The 15737-nt window shown below is 39.3% G+C and overlaps 1 protein-coding gene across 2 annotated transcripts in view; it reads right to left on the bottom strand.

The window, feature by feature from the left end:
* The window catches only part of LOC121588893, a 56494-nt gene that overhangs the window by 18359 nt on the left and 22398 nt on the right, over positions 1-15737 (bottom strand). For both annotated transcript variants that reach the window (XM_041907329.1, XM_041907330.1), the window contains exons 3-5: positions 12554-12601; positions 5796-5869; positions 1628-1830 (exon numbers count right to left, since the gene is read on the bottom strand). In XM_041907329.1, the coding sequence (XP_041763263.1) occupies positions 1628-1830; positions 5796-5869; positions 12554-12601 (325 nt within the window). The remainder of the gene's footprint in view (positions 1-1627; positions 1831-5795; positions 5870-12553; positions 12602-15737) is intronic.

Here is a 15737-nt window from a genome sequence, read left to right as displayed (position 1 = left end):
TGCAATGGAGGAGAAATGGTTGCAGCAAGCAAGCAAAACACCCCGTTCACGGGAACGGTCGTTGGTAAGGATATTTCGATCGCAGCGATAGACACTATAAGCTTCACAGTCAATGAAGAGGCTTGAAGATATTGACTCATTAAGCCACGTTTCAGTTAGAGCTATAAATTCAAACTCCGTTTTTTCAGTAGAATTTAATTTAATTTGATACGAAACCAATGAACATTTTGATAGTAAACCACAAAGTGCTCTACTAGCAGCGGTATAGCATTTTGACCAGAGAGCTGAGATTGAGGTCGACAATGATGCGGAAACAGGAATAGATGCATGGCATGAAATACCTGATCCAAACTGGACAGAATCGAAACGAGATCTTTCGATGAAACGCCGGCTCGATGATCCCTGATCAACGATCTTGCGGATGGTTAATGTCCAAGTAGTATATTGTATATTGTGTATATTGAGGCCAAGTAGTATATTGTAATGCTACATCCTTTAGCGAAATTTGAATGCCCACTTTGAATGATACGAATGATATCTTATCCATATTTGCATCTCACTTCGTGAGGCGAAGAACGGTAATGATATCGGTAGGAAGCATAGATTTAAACGACACGTGTATGTTTTTTGTAGCTACATGCGGTTTGATAATAGAAAATTAAAGCCATACTTTCATATTGGTGATGGTGGTTGTATGATCACTATTCAGGACGGGGTGATGCGCGCGAGCTGATGAAGTTATATGACCAGCTTCAACACTATTTTTCCTACAGTTTAAATCAGTTTTGGCGAAATTTTACAATAGATCATCATCGGTCGGTTTCGTGGAGCTAATAGTTTTTGTGTTGGGTAGAGCAGCATTTATAGTTTCTTCAATGTGATGTCCGTGCTGTTGATCGACAGGACAGTCAATTAAATTGATAAATGTACGGCATGAATTCGCAAACATGAATTCGGTCTTGCTTCATCAGTGTCGCTTAGAGGTAGTGTAGTCAAAGCGGATTAAGCTCTAAGCAAACTAAGCGGCCGCGTGGGGCTTCGAGGCCTCAAGGGATCCAAAAAAAAAAGAGCCAGCCCCCGCTCACAAGTAAATTTGCTTCACAATCCTTCTCTAGTTTAGAGTTACTCATACATTTTCTCACTTGACACTTCAGAAATGCCTATATTCACGTGACTGCTTAGGATCTGCACTCATGTTAATCCGCCACTGAGGATAGTGGTGGTGGATCTGCGAGATGCTAGATGCATTCCAGATGCTAGATGCGAGATAGACACGATGCATTTCTATGCGATAGTTTCGCAGAGATCGAACTGAGATTGTCAATCAGGCAACAGAATCAAAATTTTTGGATAAACAATGTATCACATCCAAGGAGATAGAAAATCTATAAAATCTTGAGTTAATCTACTTTGGAGCAACTTTACTGAATACCTCGTTTCAGGTAATGGTCTGAAATGTGACACGTGTGTTTGATCATACTCTTCCCTCCTCGCTTCTTTACGCGTTTGCCCTAGTTTAATTGAATAAGAGATTTTTTTCTTCATTTTCATCAAACATAAAGCGGAGATTTTCCACGACACAAACCCATTCTTGAAGGGTGCAACCAAACCACCGTTCCACGCTTACCTAACTTCCTCTTCCGATTTTGCAATCATCCAGTACACTTTGGAACGCTTCCGGCGCGACCCGAGCGCTATCAACTGCGACACACTGACGCCATCCGGGAGAGGTGGCCGCCGAGGTATCTGACCGGTCCAGTGTGCGATTGCAAGCATTTCCGGTGCCTCTTTGACTAGAATTTTACCCGCAGGTGACGAGCGGCCCGGTTCCTGGGGGTGGGAAAAGGAAAGAGATGTACATTTGAAAAGTGGAAAATGAAATCATGATTAATTGGGTTTTCACTGGCAAAGGAAGAACATGGTTCGGGTGATTCATTTGCAAAATCGTTTCGAGCGCGAGGATGGTGAACGGTCGATAATGGGGAATGGTTCGATAGGATTTCCGGCTTTATTTGTCTATGAATCGAATCAATTCCCGATGCAGTTGAAGAGCTATCAAACCGCCAGGTTGAAAACGACGAAGAGTAAAAGCAGAAGCTCTATTGATTTTAAAGTGCTTTTTAGTACATAGAAAATTTTAAAAACGTGTGTTGACCTATGCCAGGCACACATCAATACCACTTGGTCAAGAAATGCATTCATTGTGATTTTTTTGTTTTTGTTTATTTTTATAGAGACTTTGAGCCAATTATTAATTGTGATGCATGGCATTGCTTCCACTATTGAAGCATGTTCGGTAAGATGGAGTGTATGGACTGAGACAAGTTGATTCCATTCCCGATGTTACTTGTATCGAGTCCTATTTTGATCATACCGCAGTATGTTCACTGGACAATCTTGATTTTCAAAAAGGACAATGCCACGCTGGCCCTTTTTCTCATGCTGCAAGTCAACTGTTGAAACCTATATTTTGCAGAGAAAATGATCTATTATTTTTCGATCCTTCTAGGGTAAACGTACCTATAGTGGTGTTAGTACCAATAGTGGTGGTATTTCACTAAAATGCGTCTCATACGATAAATTAACAGTAATTAAGTTATCTACGATAGTGTGAAATGTTCTCTAGCCTTTTACAAAGGATTTAAAAATGAAATGGGGTCATTCCGTTTCTTAGTGACCAAAAAATCCATTATTTTATAAAAGGTATCAACATTTTTCCAAAATCCTTAGGATTTCATAACGATAGTCATATTTTTGTTAACGTTCTAAATGACCACATAACAACGCAGTTATTAGTTTTTTAACATAATGTTATCAAATGATATTGTTTTATTCTAATTCATTGGCTTTTGACCATATTTACGTATTTTTAATTGTTTTTTACGATAGTGCCATTATAGGTACACCAAACAGACATGTTCCTATAGTGGTCCTAGTTCTAAAATCAATAAAAACAGGTAATTTTAGATTTTTTTCGACGACATTTTTGATAAGTCGTACTGTTTTCATTACAATAAGCAATAAAAATGAGTTTTCTGTAAGTAATTTACTAAAAAAAGGCTAAAATTCGCTTATTTGGCTGAGTGAAAAATCGACTTCAAATCAAGCAATCTCTTCTGGGTTTGAGTTGACGACAGGTGTTATTCAGTACTTTAGTCAATATTGTCATCAACCAAATTCATAAATTTTTTACGATCAAATCACGAAAGATATCATTATTATCGCAGTAATCCTTGCTATTCACACGAAAACAGCTTCAAAACTAAGTTATATTGATATTATACACTGTTTGTTTACCACCACTATAGGAACACAATACGATAACTATAGGAACCATACCACCATTATAGGTACAACGAAGCAGTCACAAAAATATGTATTTTTTTCGTAAAATTTATGTGTTTCATGGTTAAAATGGTTGTGATTGCGAAGATAAAACATATTCCACCTGTTAGGTGTTAAAATATTCAGAAATTGTCCTTCCTGACACTTTAAATCCATTAAAATACATCTGTACCACCACAAATTGCACCACTATTGGTACATTTACCCTAGTTGTAAAAAAAATCAGCATTTTTCAGTCAGCTAAGACTATGATATTAACTTGGAGATATTACATAACCACAACTCATCCGTGAGCTAGGGCAAATAGGCTGGAACGGGCCAGTGCTAATTATTGATAATTAGCGAATAAAATTGTATAATAATTGTGTCAATGCATATTAGTCTTGTTTCTTACTGTGTTAAAGTCCGTGCATAGTACTAAATTAAATGAGAGCATTTCAATACAAAAAAGGTTTAACATACAGCGAATACAGCGATTAATATGTCACAGAAAGCGCTGGTTGTAGTTGAAAAAGGGCTTGAGCAGTTTAATTGAATGTTTGTTGAAAAGAAATATTGTTTTTTTTTGTTTTTGTACCAAATTTTGTATAGAAACTGCCATGTTCGGAATTTATATTCAAGAATTATTACAACACTATATAACAACGCTCGATGTGGTGATTATCTCATATATCTTAATGTAAACAAGACTTAAGAGCAAAGATATCCGGTAAAGTTTTCCCTTTCAACAGAAATGCTGTGTTTACCTCATTCTCAGATCGCAACTCGAGTAATTTGTTAATCTAATTCAAAGCCACACTTTTTTTGGCTTGATTTTTGTTGAGCAAATCTTGTGCAATCTCTTTGGAGGAGGAATTGGTAAGGTAGTATACGCGTCGGTGGCTTCACGCACAGGCAAGGCTTCCCAGCTACGACAAACGAACCGAGTACACGTGCATGTTTAATTCATGTAATTTAATCTAAGAGCAAGTTTTTCACTTTTCCACAGCGGATGCATCGTACTATCTTTTCCTGATCCACACCCGCCAGAAAGCAGTTTTGGTTGAGTCACACCCGAGGAAGACTTTCACTGCCGGTGATTTGAGCGTTACAAAGTTACTACCCACCAACGGACCACCATCGGCGCGGAAAGCGTCGTGTCGAGTTAGGTCTAGGCAGTACAAATTTCAACTTGCTTGTGTGTTGCCTGATGCAACGTAGAAAAAAGCGGAATCCCGGCCGTGGTACAATCTTATCCGGTTGTTGGTGAGGAATTGAAATTTATTTCCTATCCCTTGCTCGCATTACACAAGCTTTTAACGATGGAGAGGCTGGTGTGGTTAATGCTTGCATGCTCGGGAGGTTGGTGGCTAGCCGTGTTTCGGTACACCGGGAGCTATAAATATGCAGCGGCTTACAGTTTATTGTTTGACCGGTTTTGCTAGTAAAAGCATCAAGCAGTCAGGCTACATTTGCTTAGTAAGGACTCGAGTTCGAAAAAACCCCACCAAAAACGTCCATATTTGGATACACTGGTTGGATGGTTCATAAAATATTTAGCCAACTGAAATGCACTCGCAACAGTTATGTAGTGTTGTTTGAATGTGTTTTGTATGATCAGCACAAATAAAATGTATTTTTAGGTTTAACTCAACCACCAAGAAACAATGTTACAGAAATAGCGCTTACGATGAGCAGGAGCAGTTTTTATTGCTCGTATCTAACATTGAACAAACTTGATCAAACAAGAGCCAAGCATTTGAATCATACTCAAGCAATTCCAAGCTTTAAGCTCGCTATAACATCCTGCCCAGTCTATGCAAACTTAAAGCTCAACTGTTAGAGTGCAAACAATGGACACGAAATTAATAGCGGCAGCTGAAAATGAAATCGTCAACACGCTTGTGGTTGAAAAGTAGTGAACCATCCAACCAACACCCTTACGATGCTGTGCTCTGGCACGTGCCCGTGTCCAACTATCGGTACCTGTGAAAACAATCCTTGTTAAAATTAGTTCCACGTGAAATAAGCTTAATAGAAGCCAGAAAAGCATGTATGAAGAGAAAACAGACAACAAACAAAAACCCCCGAACGTGAGAAAATATGCGACGGGTTTCGCCAGCTTCGCAGGAATAGTGGCTGGGAGTGAGTGGATTTGATTTATCCATTTGAAATGGCTGCTTGTTGCGTGCGGGTGTTCACTCGGGAAAAAGAAACCATTATATGGTTGGTGAAATGGCAGTAATTTTGGGCGCTGTAATGGTAGACTTGTTTGTCCTATGTCGTGTTTTTACTTTTTCTTTGGAGGAGTAAGAACTACAAAATGGTTATTGTTATACAATTCTGTTAGCTAGTGGCGTTTTCTTTTATTATAGAAACATCAGAAGATTTGGGAGGTCCCATCCGAACGCACGATGTTCAGCATCTGATAGGCGGAGCACAAACATCGTCTAACTACGGGAAGAACTTACCGTAAACCAGGCCATGGTGGAATCATCGTACAGCACAACCCATTCCTCCGACCAGCGGCTCCATAGGACTTGTTCTGTGAATGAATAGAATGGAGACAAAAAATATCTTTTAATCTTTTTACCCTTCTGTAACAAAGTGTACCCATTAAAGACGAGCCAAAAATGGAAAGAAAAAGGATATTTCATTGAAAGGAAACTTTTGTCACTGTTTTTAACAAAAGAGATCAGAATGTTTTCATAGAAGGCGGACAACAATTTAACCCGATTCCGTCGGCTCAATGGATCAATGAAGCAAAACAAACCCCAAGAACAAAAGCCCAAATGGCAAACCCAGTGGGGGATGAGTTTTGTACTGACTCATGTTTACGGTACTGCTGAAATATTCAATCAAATAAGAATTCAGAGCCGAACAACCTGAAAGGAAAGGGGTATGTCGCTCAGAACCCTACAGTTTATGCTGGTCAGTACTACCTGATGCTTTCCGATGATGGTATACGATGAGGAAGCGCATACATACATCGTCTATATTGGAAACTCATAAAGACTCATTGTGGTTGTGTCACAGTGTTGGTGATCGGGAATGGGTGTTGTGCAATTGATTTCAACATCGCTTAGATACAAGATGCAACACAAAGGATACATGTTTGTAAAAAAACAACACACACACGCGCATACAGACCAGTGATAGGTTACCTCCCTTGAACATTGAAAAGGCTTTCCTCTCCTCACAGCAAGATAACAAAAGAAAATGTGTTTCAGTAAGTGGCAAACAGGACGGAAAGAGAGCAGTGGGATCGGGAAGGCCGATTGTTTCAGTGCAGGACCCTTAGCAAATCGGAACGAAGTTTATCCTGGTTTCAAGGTCACTTCTTCCTTTGAACGAGATTGCATTGGCGTTGCTTCGTCGGAAAAATAAGCATCTCTTGGCAGCTTCTTTGCGGCAGGTCGCGTGTATGGGATGGACATGGACACGATGGTATTAGCCGGAATCGGTAAACCACAAAAGCCCTAGGAGAGAAAGAGCGACTTCCGTTTGCCACAAATTTCTCATCAACACTTTGCCCATTAAGGTTGCGGAAAACTGAAATTTTTCGAAAATTACTTTCATTTGTTCGGTGCAGAAGGGCAGATTATAATCATAACTCCTGACCGAGGGAACTTTCTTGCCGCCGCGCTGTCCATCTTCTCTGTCGGTCTAACAATAACCGTGTTGGATGAATGTAATGTTTTGTAGAAATGTTGAGAGCATATAAAACTGTCTTAACAGAATAATAATCACATTCTGTTTAATTTCCTTCCATCTTTCCAAACTTTAAGCACTTTTGAGGCAAATGTGAGCTCTTGAAAGCTGCAATCGGCGCTGACTAGTTGATACTGAGGGAGAAACCAATTAATCTTTCGTGAGGCCAATTTTTCTCCGCGCTTGCATGTCATAAGGAGAATGTCAATTTTTGAGGTCAAAACACTTTAACCTTTAATCGGAAGGAAAAATTCGTTTTTTACACGTACACAACCACATACGCTGCCGATGTCGTTCGATCGCGTCAATCTTTCATTGGCCAACGGTGCGTTAGTGAGCATGTCGGTGTGCAGGGCACGGTTCGTTCTCTTTACCTGATGTTTAATTAAATTTATTATCACTTCGCTATCATCAACTAGCGGCATACACCATCCACAGGAATGGGATGCGAACGCTCCGTAGCAAACGGAGTAGTTCTGCGCTTGCGACAGACGGGCTCTGAGCTTTGGCGAAACGACGAACCCCAGACGTGACTTCGGAGAAGATGGCTTCCGGCACCGCATGTCATTAGGATGCCATATCCTTTGGGAAATGAAAATTGACACCGGTTTTATGGTAAATCTTTGGAAACGAGTTGTTGTCGGGGCTCGGCAAAAAGGTATGCCCGTAGGTGGAATAAAAAGAAGTTCAAGCTACAGACGCTGGATGTAGGTGTCCATTGTGTTGAGGTGACAAGCGTACTGTTCCGTCCTCGCTAGACCGTCAAGTTGAATGCAAAGTAAAGGTAGCTTCCCTCATTAATCATAGCATTGGATCGATGATGCTAATGATGACGCTGGACAGCAGCAGTCAGCTGCACCAAGAAAAGGGTTTGTATGATTTGCTTTTGTTCCACTCACTGGGCAGATTTTATGGTGGTCCACATGGAGGAGGGCCGTGTTTCGGACAGGGGACCGAGTTGATGCATTTAGTAAGTTGAGATTAGTGGCAGGGAAAAAGAAGAGCGAATTATCCATAAGGTTTGGACGTGACATGAAGAACCACACGAATCGGTGAAAGTATCATCAATCATGCTGCTGTGAGTACAATTGGCCCTTCAATGAAATATGCCAGAGGATCGTTTCGCTTGGTACAGATTGAGCGTCAGTATATTACTGACTCTGGACAGAAGGCAATTTATCGACACATAATGAAAAAGTCACTGAAAAAATAAGGCGTGTTATAAAAGGAAAATTGAGCAAATATGAATATAAAGGATAAATCGTGAAAATTAGTGTTCAATATAAACATTTCATCATGTTTATGGATGGACAATTCAAAACATGATTCTTGAGCTGTATGTTAAGTATTATGTTGGAAAATAAATAATAAAACTCAGCAGTGTAATTGTGAGACCGGAGAAACTATGTTTAATACCAACCCATTTTTCAGAAAACATGTGAAAAGCAACTAGAGAAAAAGAATTAAAGAACTGACAAAAACTACTTTTAACAAACAAGAAACAATATTTCAGAAAAACTAATAGTTAGAGCGCCAAAATGAAAAAGGCCAATAAAGATAGGCAGAGGCAATATAAAGTTTCATTGTCACGATCATGATACATAGTAATATATAATCGCCCAATAAAGTTAAAAATATCTCCATGAGTAAACATTATGTTAGTAACACTAGAGACATCATTTTAATTTAATGTTATTTACAACGTTAATTTAACAGTATTTACAAAAGATGAAGTTTAAACTGATGAAGTGTATGTAGAGCTGAGTTAAAAGATAAAAAATATAATTATAATGATTATAAAATAAAACTTCAAGCCAAAATTAATTGTAATTAACTTAATTAATTCCTACTTAGTCACTACTAATATTGGAAAAGGTAACTCGTTGCAATTACTAGTTAACATAACCTTCTCATGTCTAGTCTTAGTGTTGCCCAAGACCGAAAAAAAAAACATTGATTATTATCATACGATGGCCTAACGATAATGTCGTACATTGGTTTAACTTTACACTAAAAATCTACAGTTTTAGTAGAAAGGAAAGTAATAACTATGACCTCACACAAATCATAAAGGTAGATAAGGGGCTTGTCAATACGAATACACGTTGGAAGTTTGTATAAAATATTGCGCGTCTACATTAATCATCGCGATGACAGTGTTGAGTGTAGGTGCAAAAGCGTAAAAGTGACAGCAAAAATAAACCATCTAACAAAAGCATGAACAGAACGAACTTGAACCCATGTGAATAACGAATACAAAAAAAAAAAAAACATTGTAGTACTGGTGGAGTACACATTTTATGGTGTGATGCTTTTGTGGGAATCGTCTTATGTTTACATTGTTTTTTGACAAGTATTCGCTTTCGGTTGTCAATTAGTGTTACTGTTTGGTGTCTCACGAACTGACGGATAGACGAAGATGACGGTTGCATTGTCGCACGCGCACACTCAGGATTGTGTTTCGTTTATTCGTCTGTTTTTCGTTTTATTTTTCTACGTACCCGGTACAACCATCATTGCTTTACGCGGAATGATAAGACGCCTGCTTTCATCGGTGGTGCGTTCATAGAATTTAGTTCCACTCCAACACGCACGATATGTCGAGTGGATGATATGATGCTGGGCATTTGGACTGTTGTCGTTATCACCTGGCAGAGTTGTTTCCGGAAAAGGTGTCATGGATTTTTCGATTATTCAAACGTTTCGTTGAATTTTCAGCATCGCTTCACCGAGGAAGTAGAGTGAAATGTTTGGTGAGTGAAAGTTCAGGGATCGTGGGACCAAAAGTATGTTTGGTCTCGAAATTATTGTACACGCTAGGATCATAACGTATACTTGCTGTTAGTACAAAAAAACCGAGATCTTAAGGAGCCCAACTTGTTCGAGGCTTATCGAACCGCTTTTGTGTGCAAAGTCTTCTGCATCAATATTTGTGTTACTTTTCGTGAAAACTTTTTCACATCTCGCAATATGGGAGCCTGGACGGAGTGTGTCTTTGTAGGGGAGTCTTGTAGGAACCGGGAAAATGGGAGGATGTACATCGGAACACATAATCGGTGTATGTACAGCGCTTTACCCAGCTGATGAGTTAATTCCACAGCATTAACCTATCGTGATAGAATGTTCTGTTGGATGGCTTAGGGAGTGTCTAGAATTGCGCGTCTGGTCGGATTGTTGACAGGTAGTGGTGCCTGCCATCGTTCCCATTTCCGCGGTACGTGGAAGATTGATATTGGTTGAACTTTGACAAACAGTTAAGTACCAGTTGGAACACTGGAATCGTGCGAGGTAGATGTTTCGCTAGCCCGGATTATCTTGGCCTGATTCGCGTTGGTTTGTATGATGCTTCGCTGAATAATGAGCTTGACTCGCTGGAAGTTATTTAGTCAATAGTTTGTTGGTTGTTTGTTCGTGCGCTTGCCGTCGGGAGTCTCTCGGGATTAGTGCGCTTTTGCGAAAAGACCCGTCTAACTTCATTAGCTGGAAAGTTTTGTGCAAAATATTCGTTGTTATCGGGTATTCCCCCAAGTGCTCCAGGTGAACGTAATGGATTGTACGTTTCGAGAACATCAACGATGTGCTAAATACATTCCATACATTCCTAAATGCCATTACCCAGGAGCAGGTGTGTTGGCGTGACAACCCTTCGATATAGTTTTCAAGGCACTAGCGGCAGCACCGTTGCCGGTATTGCGCACGTCATGTCTTTGCTGTACAATCAATTACATGTTTTTCACCACACCATCCGTACACACTTGCCCATCCATGCAATCATCCATCAGTGTCTTTTCGCCGACGCGTGGCGCGGTGGTGGCTCAGGCGTAAACTTTGCGACAATCAAATTATATCATAAACGCCCCCGGGAAAATGTGCACCGCGACGAAGACGCGAATTCATTGCCTGGTGGTAAAGCCCCCTCAGCCCCCGGATGGTATGGCTGACTGGCGGCGTAAATGGATGGTTCATTCTTTCTTCCGGCACCGGCTTCCGGTTGCTGCCTCGTCCTTTTTCTTCCCGAGCTTGTTTCCGAGCAGGGTAGCAATCGGTAGGCAAGGAAAAGACCTAAACAAAAAAACATCACTGTTGTACTGAATCAGGGGAATGAAGATTCAACCCGTGCTCGATAGGGACAGTGATAGTATGAAAGCAAGAACAATCGCTTGCTCAATCGTGTCTAGGGTTGGTAACTGTCATTCTATCTTGTATCTTGGGTTGGAGGGAGCTTTCAGAGAAAGGATGGGAGCTTACAGAGCTGCCTCTCAAGCGATGCACACCCGTACAATGTTGTACTGACGCAGAGAGAAAGAGAATCTGTGTTGATGACAGGTTCATGTTCTTCTAGTGCGATGGTTGGAAGATGCTCACACTCGCTGCAGAACAATAACGCTGGCAACCAAGAGATGGTTTATCTTAATTTGGTCTCTCGCATAAATCCACCCGAACGCGCTCTGTCTAGCTGATAGGGAATGAATATGAGGGGAGGTTGGGTCGACTTGTTAAGGCCATGAAATGGGCAGGCTCAAATGGAAACTATTATTCATACTACCACGCAAAACGCAAGCTGTACATGGATGCAAACGATGCGCCAGGGCTTGACAGCAAAGGCAGCAGCAAAGTGTAATGAGCAATGGTCATGTCATCTAATCACTGTACAACTGGAAATTGTGTCTCCTTGAAGTATATGATAATTGCAGTTTTTAATATTCGACGGTTGTTTAACAACTATATGTCTTTTAGACCGCTGAATGAACGACTTTCCTTACTGAGTAAAGCAAGGCCCATTTTACCTCGTGTTTTGTGCATTAATAGCACCTTCCTATGTGACAACTTATGACGGTATCGGACCGTCCTTCCGGAAATTGATATTCAACTACCTAAAATTTTCTAAACAAGCTTCCCCACACACATTGATATTCCACAGGAAGCGTTCGTGATGGCTCGGCATGTGGAGCGCATCATCATTCTTCGGGATAAAAATGGTGATTGATGGTGGGTGTCTGCTACGCCAACGGCCAAGTCGTAGAAGATTCATGGTGTACGTTATGCTGCACCATTGCATCTACATACACCTACTCACGCACACACATGGATAGTTTCAGATTGTACTACGAGGGCACTTGAATACTTCGAGGAATGTGTCTTCGTACACCGTAACGCAGGTATGCCGGTTGATTGAAAGGTTGTACTATCGATCTAGCGAAGTTTCGCTTTGCCCCGGTCTCGGTCGGATGATGTCTTGGACTACATTTTTTACGGAAAATTCAGCGCCATGCTTCCATAAAAGAATATTGAACGCAAGAAATGGAATTTGTTTTTTTTTTCAACGGAACATGCCATGAAATGTCATGAATGCAAGGGCTTACGGGATTGTTTGGAAGAGTGTGAACAAAGTGCTTGGGCAGAGTTGATATATAAAAGTGAGAATTTTCCAGCATGAGCCGGGTTTGTCCGTAGTATGTGGAAGCCAATACAACCGTAAGATAAAGGGTAGTAGTAGAGGTGAATATTAAATACTCACTTTTGTACCGCAATAAATATCCTCCTTTGATCTGTTTCCCCACGGTAGCTGAAATGTAGATAGAGAAATAACATATGAGAAATCGTATGATATAAATTGTATAAATTTATTCTATTATCACAAATGATTTAAAAAATATTATGAAAACAAATACATAGCCATCTTGAAGAAGGTTTTTACCGGCCGATGCTTATAGTTCCGATTCCGATTTAATAAATCCACTACTACATCTATCTGTTCTACATCTATCTTTTAATTCATTCAATTAATTTATTACTTACACTGTCTGCCTTTAAGGCGTAACAGAGTATTATACTTTAACTTAAGTATAATTATAATTTCAGTAATTCCAGAACGCTTCTTCTTCTTCTTAAGCGCAACAACCGTCGTAGGTCAAGGCCTGCCTTAACACCGTTAGTGGGTTTGGCTTTCAGTAGCTTATTGATAACCCTTAGCAGGATAGTCAGTCCTACGTATGGGGGAACTGTCGATTTGGGGCTTGAACCCATGACGAGCATGTTGTTAAGTCGTTCGAGTTGACGACTGTTCAACAAAACCAGCCCAGAAAGTTCCGGAGTTTCAGAAGGCAAATAATAAAAAAACAATAATAATGTTAATATTAAAAAATATTTAGGGCTACAATTAATTCATAAACTTTGATAAACAGGAAAAAAACACAAGGAAGTAAAAAGGAATATTAGGAAGACGGATGCAATTTAAAAGCACCAGTGCGGAAAGAACTTAAGGAAGAATTGAAGTCGAAGAGATCATAATAGTAGTTAAACCATCTGAAACAGGATAGAACAGGATCATTATGACAACATGATGTATGTCGTGTTTCCACGTCTAGATGAGGACGGCGACGGAGGCCACGGAAAGGTACATATGGACGAATAGAGGCAAGCAAATCGGGAGCATCAATAGAGGAAGCTTCAGTGGCCAATGGTTTAGTGGGATTCTCCGGTGTGTTGCTGTGTGTCAATATTAGTCTTTAGAATCATGTTGTGAATTCAGAACACACATCAATTACACATGTTTTGTTTTAAAGATGAACATATCATGGCATTTGCATTTTGCTTTGCTTTTAACTGTAGTAATTACTATGAAAACTTTTCATTTTTTCAAATTTCTCAAATTTCTAATCCATCAAGTTCATGGCAGAGATTATCGACATAATTTAGGTTACTTTCTAAACGACTATTATCTTAACATAACTATAACCTAAATCTTGTCTCATTCTCAACTTGTTAAATCTTAAGAGTTATCAAAAAATGAACAAATGGGCTGGAAATGGTTAGGGAAATGCTAAATTCTCCGAGTCCGAGTCACATTTTCATGTAACTGTAAACTGCCGAAGTACAATATTTATAAAAGAGTTATTTTTAAAGGTAACATGTATTTTGTCTTCCAATTAGAAAATATAATTGATTCCTAGTAATCAGCTCGTATATGTTAGAAAACAAAAACATGTTAGTTATACAAATTTAATCTCCGATCATCAACTTTATAATTACAATTATACGTTGTAATATAATTACAAAAATGCCTGTAAAATAAACAGTTGAAAGAAAAGTTTAAGCAAAGTAAGATATTTTTGAATTAAAAAAAAAGATTATTAATTAAAATTTAGATTCAATCGTTGATTGTTTCTGCTGTGCTATGTAGATTTATTTGCAATTAAAACGAAAATGTGTAGTTTAATCCAGTAAAAAATCAATTGATTTCATTGATTGATTCCCGCGAAATAATTATGGTATAAGTGCCATTGCAAGAAATGCACAGTATGCTAATTTTAGCAATACTTGTTAAATATGTATTGGAACAAGGTATAAATCGAACAATTTCCGGAGTGTTTTATTTCCACGAAACTCGATGAAATATTGATCGTAATTCATTTTGCGTAATTTGGAGCATTTCAGATTTCTTTCTACGCCTTCGAAAATTACATACTTCTTCCGTCAATTATGTTGACCCGTATTTTTTGCGCTTTTTATCACAGGTAACGTAATAATTAATTTTTGATGAAAAAATGAAAATCAAAACATAGCCTAGCGCAACAAAAAGGTGGGAAAGAAACGCGCACCATTGCTGGTGGCATCCTGTGGGAGTCTGTAAATCACCAACGCCACAAACAATCTCATTAAAGTTGGTAGCTCTCCTTTAAGCTTCGTGGCTTAGGATGTCAACGGCAGCGATACTAGCAATGTTGGGAACAAATAAATAAAAATGTTTCAAATGAGATGGCATAACCCAGAGGCGTTGGCAGCACCATTACCAAAGCAAACGCGAAAACAAAACAAAGTGAATTCGTACAATTTTAGTAAAACCAAAACGCAAAAAAACATTATTCAAGTGAGGTGAAATTCCCTTCCATCAGCAGCTTAGTGGTATAGGAAAGGACCCCAGTTTGCTATGGAAAATTGCGAAAATGTTGTAGCAAAGTCCTCGGTCAAGTTTGGGACACATCGTTTCGTCACGCAGTTGTAATGGTTAAGCGTCGGTGTTCACTCATTCCGCTCGATATGGTGAAGGTTTGGTAGTTGTCCGTGTTCGCCAGTTGATGTACGTTCTCTCATAATATTTTCATAACACTGTTTCGTGTCCTTCACGGACCGTGATGGATAGCGCGCCGGAGGAATGAAACGAGGGCAGTTCAATTTACATTAATTAGATATGAACTTTTCACATATTTTTAACGTGTGCTTGCGCGGGGATTTCGACGTGCTCGCGCGGTCTGAGCTGGGCGGAATTATTTGTATTGCAAGAGTCACATTAATTATATGGCTTTTGGGAATGTTTTATAAAATGAAATGGAATGATAAGTGGTCAGTTGCACAAGCTTCAAAAACATTTTTGATTTTCTCCCGATGAACATATATGAAAAACGACGTCAAAACATCAAACCTTCAGTTAAGATGTGCATCATGGGATGTGTTATGATTTATCAAGCTGTTGCTTTCGCTTCCCATCGTAAAACGGCAAAACGTGATTACCTAACGTTTTTATTTGACAACCCTATATGAAACGTGATCGAATACTTAGCAACTGTGACTATAATAGCAGTGATGCCAATTTATTTTGGGTCGCGGGCTGGATTATAATTAAAAATATTAAGTATTATAAGTTGTAAATAAAAATGTCTGAATACACATTTCTTTTTGTGTGTGTTTATATCATTGACTTT

Source organism: Anopheles merus, chromosome 2R, assembly GCF_017562075.2.
Source record: "Anopheles merus strain MAF chromosome 2R, AmerM5.1, whole genome shotgun sequence".
NCBI lineage: Eukaryota > Metazoa > Arthropoda > Insecta > Diptera > Culicidae > Anopheles > Anopheles merus.
This window is presented reverse-complemented; position numbering and strand designations above follow the sequence as displayed.